The sequence below is a fragment of the Rhinichthys klamathensis genome, unplaced genomic scaffold (genome assembly GCF_029890125.1).
Source record: "Rhinichthys klamathensis goyatoka isolate OS25496 unplaced genomic scaffold, OSU_Roscu_1.1 h1tg000011l_1, whole genome shotgun sequence".
Taxonomy (NCBI): domain Eukaryota; kingdom Metazoa; phylum Chordata; class Actinopteri; order Cypriniformes; family Leuciscidae; genus Rhinichthys; species Rhinichthys klamathensis.
Window position 1 is genome coordinate 1,158,888 of NW_026606564.1, and position 18,331 is coordinate 1,177,218.

The 18,331-nt window shown below is 38.7% G+C and overlaps 2 protein-coding genes across 3 annotated transcripts; one reads left to right on the plus strand and one right to left on the minus strand.

Annotated features, from left to right (window-relative positions):
- Positions 1–1,559: 1,559 nt before the first annotated feature.
- Positions 1,560–4,767, minus strand: fam78ba (family with sequence similarity 78 member Ba). Of its 2 annotated transcripts, none has more exons than XM_056263421.1 (2): positions 3,514–4,767; positions 1,560–2,520 (listed from the first exon to the last, which is right to left on the minus strand). In XM_056263421.1, the coding sequence occupies exons 1-2, from the start codon at positions 3,849–3,851 to the stop codon at positions 1,998–2,000; spliced, it is 861 nt and encodes a 286-aa protein (XP_056119396.1). In that variant the 5' UTR covers positions 3,852–4,767; the 3' UTR covers positions 1,560–1,997. The 2 variants fall into 2 exon arrangements, with proteins under 2 accessions (XP_056119396.1, XP_056119407.1); XM_056263432.1 differs by lacking the exon at positions 3,514–4,767 and adding an exon at positions 3,410–3,499.
- Positions 4,768–6,353: 1,586 nt separating this feature from the next.
- On the plus strand, positions 6,354–15,682 carry cmpk (cytidylate kinase). The gene is made up of 6 exons (XM_056263445.1): positions 6,354–6,616; positions 7,927–8,073; positions 9,767–9,919; positions 10,140–10,216; positions 10,418–10,514; positions 15,560–15,682. The coding sequence occupies exons 1-6, from the start codon at positions 6,473–6,475 to the stop codon at positions 15,599–15,601; spliced, it is 660 nt and encodes a 219-aa protein (XP_056119420.1). The 5' UTR covers positions 6,354–6,472; the 3' UTR covers positions 15,602–15,682.
- Positions 15,683–18,331: the final 2,649 nt, after the last annotated feature.

Consider the following 18,331-nt stretch of genomic DNA (forward strand, 5'->3'; position numbering starts at 1 on the left):
TTGTATCTTTACTGGTATTTAAACAGCCCTGTGTATAATTTGTGTGACACATGCTACTTTATTAGCAAAAGCATGATTTTGGAAATCTAAAAACTGTAGCAAGGAGGGATTTAGTTTTCATAAAAACTAAGTGATTGTGCCATCCTAATCAAAAGCAACCCATTTCACCCTTTTGTTAGTTATATTGGCTATATGCCGCATTTAAAAGGGATAGTTCAGCCAAAAATGTTAATTGCCGTTATTCACTCAACCTCATGTTGTTACAAACTTCTATGACTTTCTTTTTTTTTTCCTGTAGGACACAAAAGAAAATATTTCGAAGAATGTATGTGGTTTCTTTTTGTACATGAAATGAAAGCCAAGGGGGTCCTCCAATGTTGTTTTGAACCCTGTTGACTTTAATTGTACGGACAAAAACAGTTTTTAAATTATCTTTATTTTGTGCTCTACAGAAGAATGAAAGTCATACAGGATTGGAATGACATAAGGCTCAGTAAATAACAAAGGATTTTTTTTTTTTATCCTTTGACATTTGTAATGATCATATTTACCCAAGGAGTGTCAGTAGGAGAGGACGGTGTGAGACAGCTTGAGAATAGAGAGAGGGAGACAGGGGACGTGGAATGGCACAGATGGAGTGTGTATGACATGTGACTAATCTGGTGAGTGCCTATGGTGCAGCACCCACTGTGTAAACTCAAACGGACTCATAAACAAACTCCTATCGATGTGTCTGACTGTATCTGAGTGTATCCTTGACATTACTAGATACACTCCACCTCAACTGGTGGATGTCTTCATGCACTCTGCGGCCTATTTTGTCTTACAGCATGTAAAAGATATTTGCTAGCATTTGAAAAATGAAGTCACAAGTCTCAATCAACTGATCAAAAGTTTCAAAGAGTTTTGCTGGTTGTCCTACAAAGAAAAAGTGTTTCCTGCAATGACCTCCCTTGGTTCTTGTGATGCCACTTTGTGTGGTATGGGACCAAACATTCAATCTCTTTCATGCATTATATTCCATCCGTCCTGAATGTTTAGGGCCCTGTTGCAAAACCCCCTTAACTTAAGACGCTTAGTAATAATTGTAAAGATGTTATAACTAAGGGTTTTCCTAAAGGGATAGTTCACTGAAAAATGAAAATTCTGTCATCATTTTCTCACCTTCATATCGTTACAAACCTGTTTGACTTTCCTCTGTGGAACACAAAGATATTTGCAAGAATGTGTTCAGCTGTTCTTGCCCAAATTTCGATTTCAAGTCATTACATTTGGTCACATGACGTGCAAGAACCAATGAGGTTTGACGTTTGCCTCGCGGGATTGCCATTTCCGGCATGGGAGGCGGGCATGCTAACAAGGATGCTAAAGACTACAGCCTCTAGCATCAGTCGCTAGTGCACTTCTTGAGACCAGGGGAGTGAGGTTTACACGCACAACTCCTACTAGCTGGCCTCCATTACATACCGTATGTATGCATGTGTTGATCAATGATTCGCTTTTAGAGTGAATAAAGGCTTATATTTTCATTAAAGTGATCATGTTGCTCCAGAAGACTTGAAATATATCAGTCGAGTTGTACTGATTAATTTTATGGTACATTTAGGTCTTATTTTGAGAGGTCCTACATTTTGGACCCCATTGACTTTCATTTTATGGACAAAAACAGCTAGAACGTTTTTCAAAACATCTTCTTTTGTGTTCCGCAGAAGAAAGAAAAGTTTGTAACGACATGAGGGATGGTACATTTTGGGGTGAACTATTCCTTAAACAAGTGGCTGCTCATTTAGTGCTAGTTACTTCCAGTCATTTGAAAACCGACCAAGTACTTTGAAGTTGAAAGGTAGTCAAACTTTTCCTTTCTCGACATTCTAGTTCAGCGGAATTGAGAAACCCTACAAACTGGTAATCCACAGAGCAGCTTGCGATTTCCCAAAATCCAGTGTCCAAACAGTGCATGCAGTCTTCAGTGTTCTTTAGGCTCTGTTAAGACAACTCTATTTGGGTGGTATAACCACCAGAGGTTGTCCCCTCCTAGGCCTCCACATCAGCACCTGGGCATCGTTGGCATTGGGCCTGCCCAGCGCGTTGGGCGGGATAGGCTCATTGTTACTGAGAATGTGCGGCTGTTCCTGGTGCGGTCGTCCCATCAGTTTGGCACGAGAACCAAGCGGCATGGAAGGATCCACCTCAATGTCTACCCGCATACGCCAGCGTACTGTCTGAAGAACAATGCGCTCTTTGGTGTCTGCGTTTAGCGCCACCAGCCAGGTGATGAAGCTCTGGTCTCGGGTGATGTGTGTGAGCATGGGCGTGTTGCTGTTGCTGATTGGCACCGCCCAAGTCACACTGGGGTAGAAGTTGTCATTCATGCTCACCGTTAGCCGGGACGGCTTGGACGTGGGGCCTGAGAGGGTCACTGTTTCGGTAGTGTTACCATACCAGGGATAACTGACGCCGTCAGAATCGCTTATGGCCTTTACCCGTCCTTCCCGAAGCTCGGGTAATTCCCAGCTGGACCTGTGGAAGGAAAAGAAGATGAGCGGTCAGAAAGGACAAAAGAGCGGCAGTTCCTTAATACATCAAACGGGTGAAGAGGGTAAGTAAATAGAGATGGTGAAGGTGGGTGAGAGGACCTGCTCAGTACAAAGTGCCTCATACAAATATGGAAAAACAGTGATTAAAAGACAGGGCTGTGAATGAAATATTCATGAATGTGTTTTTTCTCTCAGTTAGACAACCCACTTATTTTAATTATCTCTTCTCAGCTTCTATCCTACTCTGATGGTCTCCTTTTGTTGCCCTGGATTTTTGGGTTAGGTTTAGGGCTGGGCTTGGGGCTTAAAATCCATAACTTCTCTCAGATTTTATTTACAGTGTTAGGACAATGTTAGGACCAACAAACTATCCATGGACACATCCTACTTGGCAAAATCATTTCCAATATGCAAAAATTCTGAGTTGAAGAATTGGAAGTGAAAGTCGTGAGTGGAATGACAGGAAGAGCAACTTCCTCAATTGCAATTCGAAGAAATTCAATTTAGGAAATACATTACGGGTTATGAATTCTCAGTAAGACCTAAATCTTCACACTTTAAAGCTTTAAAAACTTGTTCAGAACTTTGAAAGAAGGCTTTCTCAAGCCAAACATTTAAAGTTTATCGTTCAGTGTAAAAATACAGTGGAAATCTCTTTGAATTGCCGTTCATTTTACTTATTTGCATACAAATTCGAATTGCAACTGCATCCTGTTTGCTAGCTACTTTAATTAAAATCCAGGAGTTGAATGGGAGTTTTGAAAGCATTCTCAGTTCAATTCTAAATGGTACACAACACTACAATAAATATTACATACTAAGAAAAGATTCTATAAAGTTTTAGATGTCAAATTGCACAACATGATACTCACTTATTTGTCGACCACTGATGACCACAAACTCAACAGAACGACCAATAAAACATACTGACACTTGAGCAGCTTGTCGTTGTTTGTTTGGATTATTGATTACTCACATGCCAATATCACCATATGTATTGAAGAACTCCATTTGGGTGCACGCCTGAATCCAGCCCACAGTCCATGTTTCGTTTCTAGGAACCGGGGGCATCACGATCCCAGCCGATGCTCTGAAGTATGGGGTCTTGTATCGCAGGACAATGGGCGAATTCTCCTCAATGATGGTCGGGCATTGGTCAATGGAGGCTGAGACCTCATAGACCACTATGTTCTCCCGTCGGATGCGGGGCTTGCAGGCGATGCTTTGAATGCAACCCATGGTCCTGCTTATTAGGGGTGTCAATGTGGCCACTGACGAAAAAAGGAGGATATGTTTAAGCAATAGTATATTCATTGGCACTTTTTGCAACCCTTGAAACGCTGACAGTTCCTCGTCTTCATTTCCAACTCAATATATCCTCGATAAATCCTCTGGGTGAAAGCAATAAAAAGCATGTCTGCTATGAAAAAGACATGTTTTGTTTCATTCCAGAGTCCCCGTGTGTTGTTCTAGCACATCTTTGAGACAGATGGAGATGTGTAACGGGAACACAGCGGTGTTGGGAAACTACGGGTGTGTGGATGATCCGTGTCGCCTGTTTCTGAGGCGCTGGAGTGCCGCACTGCCCTTGATGCTCGTCCCCAGCAGATGTGATCCGGCCTCCACCGAATCGGACACCCGGTGTGCGCCTGTTTCTCGTCCTCCTTCCAATTCACGCGTCCGGCTGTATCTCTGAGCCCTTTGGTCCTGGTTTTTCTGCTAGGCGCGGGCATGTCAGTGCTGAAGAGGGAGCCGGTGCTGCATAGAGAGTGTATGTTTGTTATTTTTCCTCCAGGTGAACGACCTACCCAACATTTCGTTGATGCGGATCCGTTTGAAAAGGGAGAAGCGACACACAGACGGATCCAACCAAGGCAGGATTCAGTGCATCTGATTTAGGCTACAATGCAAACTTGGGTCACCTTTACAAATGCAGTGCCTGTCATGGGCATCACTGGACTGATTTTGTTTTTTTCCTTTGTGTGTTTCCATCCCTTACATCCATAGCGAAGACACCCTGTGCAAATCTTTGGAGAACACAAAGATAATGATAATAATAATAATGATAAAAAACACAGCGAATGCAATCGCCCAGCAACATTATATAGCGCAGGGATTTTTAAATATATTCCTCCAATGGAAAACAGCAGAGCATCTTATAACAGACATGTGCTTATATGGTCGCTGTTCAGTTGCAGTGAGGTGCTGATCAGTGTTGCCAGATTGCGCAAGAAAAACATGTAAAAACCTGCTCTGGTGGTTTACATAAAACCTAGAATAAGCATGGCTAAATTGCAAATTATTGTTTGGTAATAATAATAACAAGAAGAAGAAGAACAAACAAACAAGTACAATCTAAATAAACTAACAATTAGCTATCTCTTTCGTGGGCTGTTAAATATTCACCTTAAAGTCCCCATGAAATCAAAATGGAAGTTTTTTGGCTTTTAGCATGAATATGCTAGCCTTTCTGTTATTAAGCTAGAGTGCTCCAAAACAATGATACAATTCGCATTTAGACGATACAAGCATTCAAAACTTACAGTCTCTCACTTCCACCAATATAGATCAATGATTTTATTGACATCACTCTGCACTTCAGCTTCTCATCAGATTTTCTGTCCAATCAAATCGATATAGTCCCGCCCCCTATAGACACTGAAGCTGCCCTAAAATCAGTCACTTGTTCGCACATGTTGGCACATAGTGCACTATATAGGGCTTAGGGAACGATTCAGGTTATTTTCATCGGAGCGAATGAAGTCTGGTTTCACATTAGTGTCACGAACCACTGCAGGCCTCACACAGTCTGCCCCGGCCCAGAGACACGACAGCACAGAGCGGATCATACACTCGAGTCAGCACAGACCAGAAAACGTATTTGAATTCTACAGAGAATGCTATTTGAAAGCATATGGAGGAGTTTAGGAGGAGAAATGGTTGATTAAGACGAAACTGCATCTTTGCTGAGCTGTGAGAAACACTAATGGTACATTTTTAAAAAGGGGAAGAGCTGTTCGATATGCCCCTTCCTGTTTCAGTGGAAATTACATCAACACATTGAATAATGCTGTCCGTTTCATCAAGGCACTTCAGTGGGCCTTTAACACAGGCTAAACAATACTAAAGACATTTTTTTTCTTTTTGTTATAGCCAACAAACAAGTTTAACTGGTTAAAAGATGTAAATAGTAAAATAAAAAATTGCCAGAAGTAGGCCTAGGGTCTAGGCTATAATATATATATATATATATATATATATATATATATATATATATATATATATATATATATATATATATATATATATATATATATATATATATATATATATATATATATATATATTTTTTTTTTTAAATGTTGCTTTACACGTGTGTGCCAATAGGCCTAGCCTACATTTTTTTTAAAATTATATTTAATAACATTACGTTGTGTAGTGTCTAGACAAACTTTTTGTTAGAAAAGGCGAAAACAGTGAATGAGCAAGTGTAGTTGGTCACTCTTAATTGTGCTATAATGAGGATAAACCATCAGCAAACCTAAAGTAGCCTACTGGAATATATTCTGGAAAAAAAGGCCAAACCCATGGAATTGTTATATTTATATAAGCAACTTTAAAAGAATAAAAACAAACACGGTGCGCTTGAGGCTATAACAAGCAGACGTGGCAACCCTGGTGCTGATGCTGGTGCGCGAACCCCGGGCGAAGGAGGGGTGCGCGTTCTGGAGAGCTTTCAGAGCTATGGGCGTCGTTAAAGTGACGTATGTGACTCGTCTGCTCTCTGATTGGTCGGACACGTGTACGGCGGAAGTGGAATCTGCCCGGCGCACTTCCTTGACACGCATCAACCGGTCATTCAACCAGCTCTCTACCCGACTCTTAGGGGTCGATGGTCATTCATTGAGTGCAACTATCGCTTATCAGGACAGTTTATGATTGTGGGCTTGCTGCACAGGCTATCGGGGAAGTTTCCACGCGTTGTGCACAGGATTAGTGTGATGATGAAGCCGCAGGTTGTGTTTGTTTTGGGCGGGCCTGGCGCGGGGAAAGGGACACAATGCGCGAGAATCGTGGAGGTAAGAGAGATGCAACGCATTACGGCATTTATCATAACGTTATATTAGCTGAGAAGAATTATTCAAGAGCTCTATATAAGGCAACGAGGCTTTATGGGACTTGTAGTGTGTTGATGTGTTCAGGTTTGCTGCACCTTACATGGATTGTTCATTTCCGCATGTCCTCTAAGACATTTCATTAGGAAAATGCACATTTTCAATGCTATTTGGTCCCATTTACAGTCCTACTTCAGTTTATCTGACATGATAGCATAATTACTTTGATGGAACGATAATTCTTTCTCTTTGTATACTTGACCTTCATTAAAGCTCAAAGTGTGACAAACCAATCATAGCAGTTTCTTCCAGTGTTTCATATAAAAAAAATATGTTATGTTAATGTAAAATATATTAACACACGTGAAGCAAGATAAAAAAAAAAAAGGTTTTGTGCTAGCCTGCTCTGGCAACCTACTACTTGGATAATTTACCAGTTACACTTTGAAAACAGTTTTATATATGTTTAGGGCAGTTGACGTATAATACGTCCATGCACGGTTATGTTCAATATATATAAATAGGAAATTAATGTACCATATTTTAGTCCGATGATGTTTTTTTATTTAATATTTTGTATATTGGGGGATTTTATGGTAGCCTACTTCATTATATTTACGCTGTAGTCATAATCCATTTATTCAATTTTTGAGCATAGACCTGAAAATTTAAACTTGTAAATCTTGAATGCTTTTAGAGCATTTGATCTCTTTTCAAAGATGACACTTGGCAGATTATTGCTGAAGTGTAAAAATTTTAAGAAATTTAATTAAAAAAAAGTTACAGAATTTTATGTGTATTGTTATAATAAAATGCACAAAAATGCTCTTTTCAGTTTTTATATGAAATGCATTTTTTCAAACACTTGTTTTACTCTAAAACTGCACACACAAAAATCGAAGCCATAAATCTTTTTTAAAGATATCGAGTGTGTGCATCGAGTGCTATTAAAAACCCTCTCTGTGAGCCATATGGCATCTAATCCAGGTTCTTAAATGAGTCTTTTGTATGCTTATGATTTGTCTACACATACAGCAGCCAAACGTTTGGACGCACGTTGTCACATGATTGAGGTTTTGGAATATCAGGACTGCTTTTGCTACAAAGCCTGTCTGTTCGCTTACCAAGCCCACTTTTTCTCTCTCCATTCATATAGATGACAAGCTGTCATTATCCATGATAAAAAGCTTATAATCTTCTGGGGTGCATTAACCATGATGTGCTGCATTGAAGTTCCTAACGTGTGATGTTTTTGTGTAACCCGCTGCGCTCAGAACTACAGCTACACTCACCTGTCTGCCGGAGACCTCCTGAGAGAGGAGCGCAGCCGCACGGGCTCAGAGTTCGGTCAGCTCATTGAGAGCTACATCAAAGAGGGCAAGATCGTTCCCGTCGAAATCACCATCGACTTACTGAGAAAGGTGGTGACTTGTTACACCTGTCTGTCCTGTCTTACAAGCCTATGCAGTCCAGTCAGGGTGACTGTAGAAGGGAGCTGGAACATTAGAGTTTGACATTTTCAAGCAGTTAGAAATATTAACGAGGGTGAACTTGATAACAAATGTGTGTAGTTTCATTATCAGTGGAGGAGAGTTCAAAGAGCGGTTTATTATAGGTATAAATGCTCAGGCTTAAGAGGCATAAATCATAACTCTGACGATACCATTACAAAACGGCCACGCGTCTTTATAACAAAGTTCTAATTCTGACTCCCCTTTTGTGAGTTGAGTTGCAGATTATTAGACTATCTTAGATTTCAGATATTTGTCTTCTCTGAAAATCTTTTTTTCAGTTTTTGGTTACACTTTATTTTAAGGTGTCCTTGTTACAGTGTAATTATACATTAACCCCTTCGCTGTCACCCCCCTTTTTGAGAATGGGGGTTAAAATGCACTATTCAAACTTAAATGGTTGTTATTCAAGAATGCTTTGGGATATAGACCTAAGTTTGGTCTTGTTTTAAAGGAAACACTCAGCAGATTATTGCTGAAGTGAAAACACTTCAAAAAATGAAAGTATGAAAAAGTTATGAAAGTTTAAATTTACAGTAAATTAAATATACTGTACTATTTTACAAAATATTTTTTACTATAAAATCAAAGCTATATATCTAACCAAGTAGTGTTCCAAATTTGAAGTTGATGTCACAAAAATTGAAGTTCCCATGAGATTTTGTTTAGGCGTAATACCAAAAATAGCCACCGGGAGACATACATTCCATTGAATTTAGTTGTATACATTCTGCCTTAACAAATTAATAAATTTCTGTACCAAATATCAATTCTGTCACAAAATTTGGAACCTTGAGACTTAGACCTTTCTGACAATATGTGTTTTGTCAAGATTAGAAAAGGTTTTGATCATAAATTATGAAATATAATGATGCCCAAAAGGGGAGGAGCCTGATAAAATAATTTAGAGTACCGTTTCTATGGTAACGCAACGTTCAATTTCACGGATGTTTTCACAGGATGAATTCTGAGTTTGTAAGCTTTCAAATGATACCCAATTTATGATAACTACTAAAATATGTGATGTAATAAAAAAAGGCGATAAAAAAATATATTATTATATTTTAGAGGATACTATATATATTGTACTTTTTAGAGGATAATATTATATTATAATTTTTTTTATTGAAAAATACTAGATTATATGTTTTATTATGAACTTTTAGCATGAAAACCAAAGTTTCAATTATTAAAGGTGTGTGCGTCAACTTTTTGTGACAAAGGTCAGAACTCCTGTTATGATGCAGATTTTTTTTAGGTGCACTCTTGGCAAATATTCATCGGTTACTCTTCCTACATAATGTGTAGCAAAAAACAGCAGTCAAATATCTATTTAGGAGTCTTAGACCTTTCCAACCATATATAGTTTGTCATAATTAGATTAGGATTTAATAGTAATATAGCGAAGTAAAGTTAGGCGTCCCGTATACGTGACGGTGACAGTTAATGTACTTAGTATGTACATGCAGAACAGGACTGTAAAATAAAGTGCTAGCGGGTTTAGGCTTAGGTGCATGTGATTATGCATTATTTACTGTTATTACTACAGTAAGTACATGTAACAAGGACACAAATAAAGTGAATAAATATCTGTATTTGTCAGGCAATGGAACAGACTATGAAAGTTGATGAGAAGAAGTTTCGCTTTCTTATTGACGGTTTTCCACGTAACCAAGACAACCTACAGGGGTGGACCAGTGTCATGGACGGGAAGGCAGATGTCAAGTTTGTTCTTTTCTTTGACTGCGGTAATGAGGTGAGGAGTAACATACGTTTCAGGGTGTTTCTGATTTATTTATTTATTGTTCTACCATTAAAACAGCATCGAATTAGATGTGTCATTTTGAATGAACTTTGACATGGTTATGGAAAAACTCTTCTAAAATAAAATGTAGTAACTTTATTGATTTTTTTTTTTTATGAATGTCATCTAAACAAAAACATGGAATGTCATTTCAGCTGGTTGTGTATTTCAGGTGTGCATTGATAGATGTTTAGAGCGGGGGAAGAGCAGCGGACGCTCTGATGATAACAGAGAAAGTCTAGAGAAGAGGTACTTCCTCTCTATAATAACACTAATAAATATCAAATATATTGACAAATTAGCATCGTGTTTGTAAAATGTGTCTCTCACCATAGTTATATTGGCATTATATGGGAATGGAAGGACTAATGTTTCCCTGTTTACAGCGACTTTGGGTTACGCTTTTCATTTGCTTGAACTTTTCCTAACAAATTCTCGTTCAATTGTCAGGATCCAGACGTACCTCCAGTCCACACGGCCCATTATAGAGCAGTACGAGAAGCAAGGGAAGGTGCGCACGATTGATGCCTCCCGGTCAGTGGATGAGGTATGACTGATCTTTTTCTCTTTTCTTTGAGCCTTCTCTTTGAATTTTTAGGGGGAGTTTTGCGATAAAGGTGAACCAAATACAAGTTATTTTTATTAAAGTGCCCCCTATTATGATTTTTTCCGAAAATTCCCTTCATGCAGTGTGTGATATAGCTCTTTGTGATTGTAAATTCTCTGCTAAGTTGTAAAGTCGGAAGTGCACAATAAATAAAGTTATTGGGTCTCATTCATGAAACACGAGCAGAACTAATTTTTGTGTAAATCGTGTGTAAAGTGGTTCTGGCGTAAATTTTCGGATTCATTAAAATGTTCGTATTTTCCAAATGTTAGTTGGTACACAAGAAATCTACACCTGCTCCCAGCCACGCGTAAATAGTGCGCTTAACACCCGAACGTTTTGCTCATTAATAAGGCTGCATTTTAATTCACCTTAATCGGGTACATATTTGCACAGCATTTTGAAAAAATATTATATATAGTAATTACATACGGTTTTTCTTATTATGAGAGCCAGTAATAGCATCTGCGATGGTGGTCCTTCTCCAGTTTGAATACTATTTTTCCGAAGTGAACTAATTCGTTTTTTGCTCTCAAGCTTAATGTCGAACCATTTTCTTCTCACTTCTGGGAATGTTCGATTAACAGATGAAACTCCATTAACTGCATCTGTAATATGCTGCCAAGCTTCCTTTTTTTTAGCACCCGATACGCCACTATGTACGCTTGAAAATAAAATGTGGCGTTTTGAATGAACTTCTGATAATAAAACTTCAATTTCTGCATCTGAGAATTATTATTTTTTTCATTCGCATTCATGTCATAATATGATGCTCCTATATAGTTGTCAGTCGGATTTAATGGGCGGGATTTATGGTAATTGAGAATGAACGTGCACGCGCATCCCATTTACGACTGATTGGAATTCATTAACACACACACACACATTTCACTATCACATCTGACGTTTACGAAGTATTTGTGAATCAGGAGAAGAGTTTTCGGGAAGGTCTCTTTACGCGCAAATCACTCGCATATTTACTCGTATATTTACGAATGTTTCATGAATGAGACCCATTGTCTCCCTAAAGAAAGAACCGCCTAAACGAGTCGTCTACGTCAATAGATAAGACATTGGCATAATGCCCGCCTATGTTATATGTTGTCTGCCCGCGAACAACCTTTTAAGTATTAATAATTATTGATGTATATATTTTCTGCCAGGTGTTTTAAAATAAGTAGTTTTGTGTTTTATATTGTGTATGTTTCCGGCTAACTCATGTATTACTGTCTTACTGAAATACTTACTGAAATTATTACTGTCTACTATTACCACTATTACCTAAAACTGTGTCTATTTATACAGATTTTCACTTCTATGAGATAACAAGATGTAAACAAGATGTAAAGATAAAGGATGGAGCAAGATTTGTTTTGCAAACTTTAATGTTACATCAGTCATTCACGTTAGTGCTGGGCGAACATATTGTTATTGATACAGTTTCCGTATGTGCACTGCAATAAATTATAAATATACACATCATACATACACATGTTGATGGTGTGGAATTACAGTTGAAACATCTCATAATGTTTGTCAAACTGAGAAGTGTATCACTGAAAAACGTCCTGCTCGAGTCGTCTTTGCGATGGAGGTTCTGGTTGAATAACTATTTCTTCCAATGTTTCATCATCGGACTCGCGCTCGGATTAATATTGTAAAATCGGCGGCGTCTTTACTGTGTGTACAATCCCTGAGGACTGAGGAATCATCTGGACAGAGCTGAAGTTTATGGTAATAATTACTAATGAGTGTTGTGTCCGACGTTCGCTGTAAGCGGGAGACCAATCACAGACTGGGTCATCTGGCCAATCAGAGCAGAGTAGACTCGCAGAAAGGAGGGATTTAGAGAATCATTGATTTGAGAATGATTGAAAAACGTGATGTGCAATGTATAGTATGAGAAAAGTCTGTTGTGATTGGTCTACCGCCTACAGCGCTTTCGGAAACTAAACCCCTATTACCATCTCTGAGTCTGAATATCAGCTCCAGACTAGGGCTGCAACTAACGATTATTTTGATAATCGATTAATCGGACGATTATTTTTTCGATTAATCGGATAAAAAATCAATTAGATTTTTTGTTTATTATGACTAAAAAAAAACCGGTTACACTTTATTTTAAGGTGTCCTTGTTACAGTGTAATTATATATTTAAGTACAGAGTAATATTAAGTAACTACATGTACTTACTATAGGAATAGGGTAGGATTAGTTTGAGGGTTAGTTGCATGTAATTATGCATAATTTACTGTTATTACTACAGTAAGTACATGTAACATATGTAACAAGGACACCGTAAAATAAAATGTTATCTAAAACCCTAAATTAGGATATTTATGTGTAAAAGTGTACTTTAAAAAGTGCAAAAGCCACACATTGAGTTTTACAAATATCAATATTTGCATTGTTTTTAATGATAATTGCTGATGGCAAGTTGACAACCATGATTAATGTAAAAAAAAAAAAAAACATTTATATCCAACATATTGTTTTAACACAATTTTTGTTAAAACAAATTTACAGACATGTTGTTCAGATGTGAAGATATAAACTAAAAACATCTCAAATATATAATTCATTTAATTTTTATTTAAAATTACTTGAATTAAGGATAATTTGTAAAAATAAATATAGAAAGACTGAAAACAAGCGTGTGAACAGAGCCGCAGTAGATCGCGTTTGAAAAACAATTAAAAATTAATAGTAGGCTAGACAAATGCTATATAAAGAGAACGTAATGGAGGTACGCAGCAAGCTAACAGGCTTGATTAAAAAGACAGGAAAAATAATGCATTAGTGCACAAACATTCGCTGAAAACCACTGAGTACAGTGACTAAAAAACAATAATTTACTGCTGCTGTTATTAACTGCCTTTATATTTAGTGCTTCGCTTTGTAAAGACCGTTTTAATTTAATATTTCTGCGGTAGCACTATTTTAATCCATCACTTATGTTGGGAGTGAACTGATTGCGCAACCTGATGCTCGAGACGCAAAATGCAGACATCCCAAGTCTCCCGGAAGTTCTGGAAGTCACCTGCATATTGATAGCGGCTCCCTGATCCTCGCAAATTAGTTCAAACTCCCGGGATTTGAGCGCGCAAGCAAGAGCGCGCATGCGAGACAGAAGAGACTGTGCTCCAAACCGTGTAGCGCGAGCGCGCGGCAGAGCAACGGAGGGAGAGAGACCTTGTGTGTGTGCCTCATGAAGCGCGTGTAAGACAGAGAGCATCCTGATTGGCCCGTTTCAACCAATCACTAGTAAACGCTCCCCGTGACGTAAGCAGACCAACTAATCGATAATGACATTCGTTGACAACGATTTTCATAATCGATTATTATCGATTTTATCGATTAGTTGTTGCAGCCCTACTCCAGACGCTTCCTCAGCACTTGTGATTCGAACAGTAACGATGGAATCAGTTTTTCCGTATCAATTCCAAAGCGAGTCCTTTTCATGTACCCGTATTTTCCGCACTATACGGCGCACCGGATTATAAGGCGCACCTTCAATGAATGACTTATTTTAGAACATTTTTCATATATAGGGCGCACCGGATTATAAGGCGCATAAGATACTGCAGTCAAACGTTTGACTGGGTTTGCGTTATGCATCCACTAGATGTCAACAAATGTCAACAAAACAGTCCGATAAAGTCAAACTTTATTAAGCGTTCTGACAACTCCGTTCACTCCTATGGTAACGTTGTTCAAACGTTAAAGGAAAACTCCGGTCAATTTTAACATTGAGCTCATTTTTTGTAAATTTGGAGTGCTGTCAGTACAGATAACAACGACAAAAACCGGTGTTGCCTACACCGTGTTATCCTCTTTTTAAAATTTGCACCCTGTTGACTTAAACGTGACAAGTTTTAAACCTGCTTTTAGCCTCTTAACAACCTTAATGTGTCATTACAAGTGCACAGCCATGTGAGTGAACACGGTGAATCTGACTGCAGTAAATGTGAAAGATATGAATGTTTTCGGTCGAAGTCCACAGTAGGCGATTGTCGAGTGTGCGCGCGCGATCATTGGTAACTAAGCAACAGTGGAGACTCAGACTGTCAGCCGATGACGGTGCTGTGTGGTGTTCTGAGAATATCAGCTCAAATGGATAGTTCATCCGAATCAGATGTTGAACACACGGAGGAGGTTTGATCGCGCGCGCGCGAACTCGACAATCAACTACTGTGGACTTCGGCCGAAAACAGGAAGTAAATACGGGTATGTGAACCGGCTTAATAAAGACATTATTCCTGCCTTCGTGAAAGCTCGGATCACAGTGAGACTGATATATCAGCCCAGGCATCCACGATCCATTGGCAGATAGTGGCTTTAGTCGCCCGGCGCTGTCTCCCCGGCTTGGTGAACGTGTTCACCATCCATATATAAGGCGCTCCGGATTATAAGGCGCACTGTCGTTTTGTGAAAAAATTAAAGGCTTTTTAAGTGCGCCTTATAGTGCGGAAAATACGGTAAATGCAAAGTGGCTTCGCAGCGCCTGAAACCAGCGTCTTCTCGACATGACAACACAACCCAAACTCTACCAGACCTCAGCTACAACTTCAGTGTTTGTGGGCGGGTCAAAGTAGACGTTGTTTGCGGGCAGCCAGTGAAGACCATAGGTTGGCATTATGCAAATGTGTTACATTGTTACGTAGGTTTGTAACAGGAAGCGAGGCTGGAATTGCAGACTCGTTTCAGCAGTTCAGAATCGATTCTTAACTTTATTTGTCTTCCGCTTTGATTTTTAAAACTTTACAGACCTTTTACATTCACAAAAAGCTATATTACACAGTGCATGAAAGGGAATATTTGAAAAACCATGACGGTATAGTAAAAAAGGCAATTATTAAGATTGGGAACCTAAATAAAACTTGTGTTTTCACTGTGCCATAGTGCTGTAGAGGTAAATGTGGAAATAATACACATCCTTCCATCTTTTGGGGTTTCATTATGCTTCCTTTTAACTCTTCTTTCAGGTGTTTGCAGATGTGAAGAACGTTCTGGATAAAGAAGGCTAAACATGTTCACAGCAAAAATCCAAATTCTTGAAAATTGAAGGTGTCTGTTAATTGATGTCGGCAGTGCTATGCCTTCTCCATTTATCGAGATATATATATATATATATATACATTTTTACTCATTCTACAGTAAAATAGGGTTTGTTTTTGTTTTTTTTTAGACGTGAGAGAGTGTGCTTCTATCCGTGTTTGTAAGTCTGAAAGAAAAAACACTTGTGTACTTGCTCAATATTACACTGAAGAGGAACAATATTTCAGTAGAGAATCAAGCAAGCTTGAGCAATAACGCTCAGGGCGCTACTATAGGAACAAAACATGCACGCATCTGCTCTTAACTTGAAGATTATCTTCCTTGAGATGCTTAGAAAGGTCTACCATTCAGTGTATAAAACACATTTAGAGATAAGCCAAGAATAGGTTGGAAAATGCTTCTGCACTTAACCATTTCATTCTCCCAAACAAATGAGCGATTATAAATGACCAACAGGAAGTACGAGTATTTTAGTAGATTTCCAGACCTGTTTTTGTTATATATGGTGACATGTTTCTCATTGTTTTGCATAGTAATCCACAGCAGGTTCTGAGGACCTATTGCTGGCTACCCAAGAATTGAGAATTCAGTTTTAGCTGTACATTTTCTTTTGTCATATTGTGGCTGCTGTATTCCAAACACGTGCCATCTTTGCTCAGGCTGTAGATTTTAAGATGTGGGGAATGCGGGCTCATGTTTTTATTTGATTGTCTCAGCGCCTTTGGGGTCGTTCGTGAATAAACTGAATTTGTCATATTGATGTGACGGTTCAATCTGTGTTCAGATTGAGTCCGTAAATAATATAAAAAAAGTATATGATGTATCAAGGATGACAGAACCCGCTGAAGAAAATGTCTTCTGACTCTTCCAGTCGAATGCTTAATTTGAATTTTGTAAGATTCTTACCTCAATATTTTAAAGTTCTGCACTACAGGAGAAAGACAAAAGCCTTCCTGAGGTAAATGCTAGCTTCACATGGCAGGCGATAAGCTATGCATCATCAATTTTTTTGTTCACGTGAAATAAATTGAAAATGTAAAAAAAGAAAAGAACCAGCATTAGTGTCTCTTTCAAAAACACTTTTTTCCCCAGGAAACTGTTATTTGTGTATTTTGTAATGACTGATTCTTACACTAACTTTTTTAGTTAAAAATGAACAGAATTCAAATAACGAGTGCATCATCAATAATTCTTTCAAAACTTACTAAAACTTTTTTGTTTTACCCTTATTCACTATGGTAAAGCGTTTATAAGTGGTTATATATATCAGCGCTGTCGGGATGGTTTTGCTCACCTGAGCGCAAGCTCTCATTCTAATCCTGAAAGTCTTAAATACTTATATAAAGCCTTAAATACCATATTTAAATACTTTTAAGTCATTAAATTCCTTTAAATTGATAATATCAGCTGTATACCTAATTACTGTTTGTCTGACGAGTGCCCAATTTCAGAACAAAAAGTTTTGAATAAGCGCCACCTGCAAATGTAAGCACAACAAAAGCTCATGTTGTTTTCCAAAGAAAGATATTGATTACAGTGGTCTGTATCTTAAAGCTGCATCCACTGTAACTGATTTACCCACACAAATGTTAATGCTTTGATGTTAAAGCTAGAATGTCCACTAATGTGTTTATTTACAAAAAGGCATGATTTGATACATTTTATTTGTATCAAAATTTTCATAAAACTGCAATTTAAATAAATTATTTCTATAGGTTATACAAAAAAGGACTAAATAAATAGGCGGAATAAGCTGTAAACTGGTGGTGGCCTAGGGCCTTTCTCAATCTGTGTTCTTGTCTGTACTTGTGTTCTTGTGAAACGTCATCTTTTGTGGCCCAAGTACTGTCCCAATACACAAGTTTGCATTGTGGCAAGAACAGTTAAAAATCCTGGATGTGTTCTTGACACGCCCTTTTTACCGAGGATGCATCGGTTGGTAACTTGTGTGAACTTGACGGCAGAAATATCCCAGCATTCAATTCAGCATTCGAGGAAGGAGAGGCAGGTCAATACAGTATTTCGTTTTTCTACAATTACGTACACTGTTTCATCACTAAATTCACTTCTGAGAACTTTTGATGCGAGAAATCAACTGTGTAGATTTCAAATATTGGCATTTTTACGAAAATTTATGGCTAATCGAAAATGTGCTCAAACGTTTTCGGAAGTGAGAATTTCCATAAGCGCCTGCGGGTGTAACGTTAGCTATCGAGCCAACCGGCCAGTTTGCTCACAGACTCGTTCTCTTACGAGAGGTTCTCTCGTATTGCGTAAGCTAGCTTACGCTGCGGGAAAGATTCATCTTTGCTGAGAATTTGAAGCCAAAAAATTATTTCATAATTTGTATCCATTGACAACGCAGTTCCTCTGCGGCAGACCTTGAGCAGGCTAGCTAGCGGCTCATTGGTTCGCTCAGAGAGAACTGCTTAAGCCTATGGGAGAGCGGGGCTGAACCCGCTGCCAATGAGAAGCGCCCGCGCGCTCATTGCGTCATGGCCCACCAGAATGGGAGTGGCTATGGTGTACACAACAGTCTCTCCCAGGCTTATATGTTGATTCATTTCATCTTCAGCGAGCTACATGCTTCTGCTGACTTGAGAAAAGCCGTCGCCGTCGAGAAGGCATCACTCTAGCGAGCCCCTGGACCCTGAAGAAGCCGCCCGTCTTCGCCACCTTCAGCCGCCCTGCAAGCTAGC